Genomic DNA, 5,448 nt, shown 5'->3' with positions numbered 1-5,448 from the left:
CGGCTTTGCACCACGCCCTGGGGTCTCCAGCACTGAAGCCTTCAGCACCATGCAGTGCGGCGGGGAGCGGGTCCTGCTGGGCGGGGCCGAGCTGCGCGCGACCCTCGGCGCGCTCGGGGAGGCCCAGACCGGGGTGGCCTCTCTGGCCCCCGCTCCCGCGGGCTCTATGACACCGCACTGGCTCGCGGGACGGGGCGGGGTTGGCTGAGGGGGAGGAGACAACTCCGCGCTACATCACTCGTGGTGACCCCTACGCGGAACTCTCTCGCGAGAATTCGAAAGTACCGCGCCTGCGTACTGCAGTAGCGCCTGGTGGCGGTGGCAGTTTGGCAGCGGGTGTGTGAAGGGAGACAGTGTGGAGGCCACAGGGTACTCGCCACGATGAGCAGCACCTTAGCTAAGATCGCGGAGATAGAAGCCGAGGTAATGGACGCAGCTGGCGCCTCACTCTTAGTCTGAGCATCCTTTCTTCGGTGGCGTCGCTCCTTCCTGTTCTCCCTTGAGCCGCGTCAGGACCGGGCCTAGATTCCGCGACTTCTGTCAGCCAGGCCCGTGTTCCGACTGCCCTCCCCCACAACTTGGAGTCCCCAACTCTCCTCAGTCAGGGCCCGTTTTCCCCTCGTCCCGCGCTCAGCTCACGCTCCCGGACTCCCCTTTGCCCGGGCCCGCGTTCCGCACCCCTGCACCTTAGGCCCTTGGTGTGTACCCCCTCCCAGTGTTTGGCTCCTGTTCTGTTGTATTTTTCCGTTTTTCTTTTTTTTCTCTGAGCAACACTGAATCCTGTCCCTTATTCCATCTCTGACTTGGTCAGATACTTAAGGATCTTTCGTTATCATCCTTCGCTCCGTCCCCTTATTCCCCCTTTTCCCCAGTCTCTACCCTAATGACCCCCAGATTCAGAGTATTTGCTCCCAGTAATCTGATCTGGAAGTAAAATGACATCTGTGTGGGAGCAGTTTATTCCGCCTGGATAATGTGTGATTCCATTGCCTGCGGCCCTCAGAGCGCTTTACAGTTAGGAGAGTGGTGTCCCAGTGTCACATGGGTCCTAACAGCTACAAACAGTAGAAAAGGAACCCGCAGATGGGTTTTAGTCTAGTCGGGGGCACTAATTGGAATGACCTTAATCGTCTCTCCTTTTTGGGCCTTACTTTGCTTTGTAGTGAGGGAAATAAGCTGAATGGGGGAGAGAATGGATTTTTTACTCTTTTAAAGCCTGTAAAATGGGTATGCTAACAAAACTTGGGGAAAAAAATGATTCTCTCAAAGCTGGGGGAAGCGTTCACTGCTTCTAATTTATGGCTGTGATTCTTCCCTTTTAGATGGCTCGGACTCAAAAGAACAAGGCCACAGCACACCACCTGGGGCTGCTTAAGGCTCGTCTTGCTAAGCTTCGTCGAGAACTCATTACTCCAAAGGGTGGTGGTGGTGGGGGTCCAGGAGAAGGTTTGTGCTTTTCTTCAGGATATATACTTTTGGGTATAATTTTTGTCAAAATAGTACATACATGTGGTTTAAAAATAACTAAAGATGGCCCAGTGCAGTGCCTCAATGCCTGCAATCCTAGCACACTGGGAGGCTGAGATAGGAGGATTACTTGAGACCAGGAGTTCAAGACCAGCCTGATCAGTATAGACCCCCATCTCAAAAATAGACCCCCATCTCTTTTTTTGAGACGGAGTTTCGCTCTTACTGCCCAGGCTGGATTACAATGGCGAGATCTCAGCTCACCGCAACCTCCGCCTCCTGGTTTCAAGTGATTGTCCTGCGTCAGCCTCCCGAGTAGCTGGGATTACAGGCATGCACTACCATACCCAGCTAATTTTTGTTTTTTTTAGTGGAGACGGGGTTTCTTCATGTTGGTCAGGTTGGTCTCAAACTCCTGACCTCAGGTGATCCACCCACCTCGGCCTCCCAAAGTGCTGGGATTACAGGCGTGCGCCACTGTGCCCAGCCAAAAAAAAAAGTTTTTTAAAAAGAGAAAAATAAGATGTTCTACTAAAGTAGATTTATATTTTCTAAGTATGAATTCTTGAACCGTGTTTATTTTTATTCTGCCGGTTTCAGAGGCAAATGGATATTGTCTAAGTGTACTGTAGTTTTATTTATATCCTGCCCTGATACAAAATGATTTACATGTGCTGGTTGCAGTGGCTCACTCTTGTAATCTCAGCACTTTGGGAGGCTGAGGCAGGAGGATTGCGTGAGGCCAGGAGTTCGGAACCAGCAAATCCCTGTCTCTGCGGGCTTACAAATGAGGCATAGGTATGAAAGAAGATGTACAAAATATAAAAAATTATCCTAGCATAGTGGTACATGTCTGTGGTCTCAGCTACTTGGGAGGCTGAGTTGGGAGGACTGCTTGAACCCAGGAGGTTGAGGCTGCAGTGAGTTGTGATGGCGCCACTGTACTCCATCCTGGGTGATAGAGTTAGATCTCATCTTAAGAAAACCAAAGTAGGGCCGGGCGTGGTGGCTCACTCCTGTAATCCCAGCACTTCGGGAGGCCGAGGTGGGTGGATTACAGGTCAGGAGTTTGAGACCAGCCTGACCAACATGGTGAAACCCCATCTCTGCTAAAAATACAAAAATTAGCTGGGTGTGATAGCACGCACCTGTAATCCCAGCTACTCAGGAGGCTGAGGCAGGAGAATCACTTGAACCTGGGAGGTAGAATTTGCTGTGAGCCGAGATCATGTACTCCAGCCTGGATGACAGAGCTAGACTCTGTCTCACAAAAAAAAAAAGAAAACCAAAGTAGATTTACATTGGCTTACAGAAATATGTAAATCAATATCATCAACAAGATTAAAATAAGTAAGGAAATTGATGCAAAGGGAAAATGTAGGAAAATAAGTTGAAGCCAAGAGAGATAAGATTTAGGACTAAAAGGAATGGTGTAAGATCTGTGCACCTGGTAGAGAAGGGTCACAAATTTGATTCTGAACTTGTTTGCAGCCATTGTAAAAAAAAAAAAAAAAGAAAAGAAAACCCAGTCAGTCATGCAATTTACAGAATTTGTAAGACAAAAAAACAAAAACAAAACTTTTTAATTAATTAATTTGTTTATTTTAGTTATAAAAGGGTGGCTGCTCCATAGGCAGAGCAGGGCTACATCATAGGTAGAGTAGCTAACAACCCTATTTTTGGATCATTTTTCATACATATGTTTGAACTGTACCTTTTTTTTTTTTTCGGAGACCGGGTATTGCTCTGTTGTCCAGGCTGGAGTACAGTGGTGTGATCACAGCTCACTGCAGCCTCAACCTCCTGGGCTGAAGTGATCCTCCCACCTCAGCCTCTCAAGTAGCTGAGACCTACAGGCGTACACCACTATGCCTGGCTAATTTTTGTATTTTTTGTAGAGACAAGGTTTTGCCATGTTGCTCAGGCTTAACCTGAATTCCTGGGCTCAAGAGGTCCTCCTGCCTCAGCCTCTGGAATAGCAAGGACTATAGATGTGTGCCACTGTGCCTGACTGTTTTGAATAGCTTTTTTGTTTGTTTGTTTGTTTTGAGGTGGAGTCTCGCTCTGGCGCCCAGGCTGGAGTGTAGCGGCTGATCTCCGCTCACTACAAGCTCTTCCTCCCAGGTTCACGCCATTCTCCTGCCTCAGCCTCCCAAGTAGCTAGGACTACAGGCACCCGCCACCACGCCCGGCTACTTTTTTGTATTTTTTAGTAGAGATGGGGTTTCACCGTGTTAGGCAGGATGGTCTGGATCTCCTGACCTCGTGATTCGCCCACCTCGGCCTCCCAAAGTGCTGGGATTACAAGCGTGAGCCACCGCTCCTGGCCTGAATACAGTTTTTTTAATATCAAACACTGCATTGAATTTTGTGAATTGCTGTGCCCTTAAGTTTTGTGTGCTTGAGTTCTCCTTTAAAGGTAAACCATAAAAAGTTTGAGAAATAGTGCCTTGAGGGATAGGCAGTAAATAGAGGGATAGGCAGTAAAATATATGAAAGAAATTATGTGAGTCGTAACACTCCTGGGGATAACTCTTCTCTTTTTGGTATTCATTGATGTTTTAGGTTTTGATGTGGCCAAGACAGGTGATGCTCGAATTGGATTTGTTGGTTTTCCATCTGTGGGGAAGTCAACACTGCTTAGTAACCTGGCAGGGGTATATTCTGAGGTGGCAGCCTATGAATTCACTACTCTGACCACTGTGCCTGGTGTCATCAGATACAAAGGTGCCAAGATCCAGGTAAGTCAAGCCTGCAGACTAAGGAGGGAAAGATATCTATTCTTCATTTAGGAAGAACTTTATTGGGAGCTCACTGTATGCCAGGCCTGATCTTTGATCTACCAGGCACTTACTACCTGGTAGGGGAAATAGAACAGTACCTTAATAAAATGGGATAGTGCATGTGAAAATGCAGAGAAAGGGCTGGACACAGTGGCTCACGCCTGTAATCCCAGCACTTTGGGAGGCCAAGGCAGGCAGATCACCTGAGGTCGGGAGTTTGAGACCAGCCTGGCCAACATGGAGAAATCCCGTCTCTACTAAAAATATAAAATTAGCCAGGCGTGGTGGCACATGCCTGTAATCCCAGCAACTCAGGAGGCTGAGGCAGGAGAATCACTTGAACTACTTTTCACTTGAGGGTGGGGGCTGGTACTACAGGTGAGCACCACCATGCCCGGCTAATTTTTTATATTTTTAGTAGAGATGGGGTTTCACCATGCTGATCAGGCTGGTCTCGAACCCCTGACCTTGTGATCCACCCACGTTGGCCTCCCAAAGTGTGGGATTACAGGTGTGAGCCACTGCGCCTGACCCCCTGGTTGTATTTTTAATGGTCTTTTTTTACAGCTGGTCAGATGTCCATGCAGAGACACATGTCCCGTTTTGGGATCCTATGTCCAAATGCATATGACAAGAATGAAGCAGTGTGGACGTATCTGGACTCTGGACCATGGCTTGATTCTAGCTGGTTTCAGAGTCTTGTTGAGAGTCACAATTTTGGCAGCTCAAAATAATGACTTTTGTGTGTGTGTGTGTGGGGTGCTATTGACACCTCTCTCAGGACTTTTGAGTATTTCAAAATAGAGTTGTTTAACTCCTCTGCTTCTCTTTCCCAGAAAACCTTCATTCTTTCAGTCTCTTCTGAGCTTAGAGTCCCCCAGCTTTTTTTTTACATGGTGCTCTCTTTCCTCCCTTTGTCCTCTGCCTCTGTTTCTCCTCCTCTTTTGGCTTTCTCCAGAAACTAAGTTATATAAGCATACTAGTAGATATCCTTAATCTTTTTTTTTTTTTTTTTTTTTTTTTTTGGAGACAGAGTCTCACTCTATCTCCCAGGCTGGAATGCAGTGGCACAATCTCGGCTCACTGCACCCTCCCCCTCCTGGGTTCCAGCAATTCTCCTGCTTCAGCCTCCCGAGTAAGCTGGGACTACAGGCACGCACTCCCACACCCGGCTAATTTTTGTATTTTTTTTTTTTTT

At 47.8% G+C, this 5,448-nt stretch overlaps 1 protein-coding gene across 1 annotated transcript in view; it reads left to right on the top strand.

Moving 5' to 3' along the window:
* The first annotated feature begins 209 nt into the window (after nt 1–209).
* Nucleotides 210–5,448, top strand: part of DRG1 (developmentally regulated GTP binding protein 1) — a 38,189-nt gene continuing 32,950 nt past the window's right edge. Inside the window, exons 1-3 of the mRNA XM_017868991.1 lie at nt 210–423; nt 1,323–1,446; nt 4,033–4,208. Coding sequence (XP_017724480.1) covers nt 382–423; nt 1,323–1,446; nt 4,033–4,208 — 342 coding nt within the window. The 5' untranslated portion in view covers nt 210–381. The remainder of the gene's footprint in view (nt 424–1,322; nt 1,447–4,032; nt 4,209–5,448) is intronic.

The sequence above is a fragment of the Rhinopithecus bieti genome, unplaced genomic scaffold (assembly GCF_001698545.2).
Source record: "Rhinopithecus bieti isolate Rb0 unplaced genomic scaffold, ASM169854v2 scaffold_4666, whole genome shotgun sequence".
NCBI lineage: Eukaryota > Metazoa > Chordata > Mammalia > Primates > Cercopithecidae > Rhinopithecus > Rhinopithecus bieti.
The sequence above is the reverse complement of the archived record's forward strand: the minus strand, read 5'-3'. Positions and strand labels throughout refer to the sequence as shown.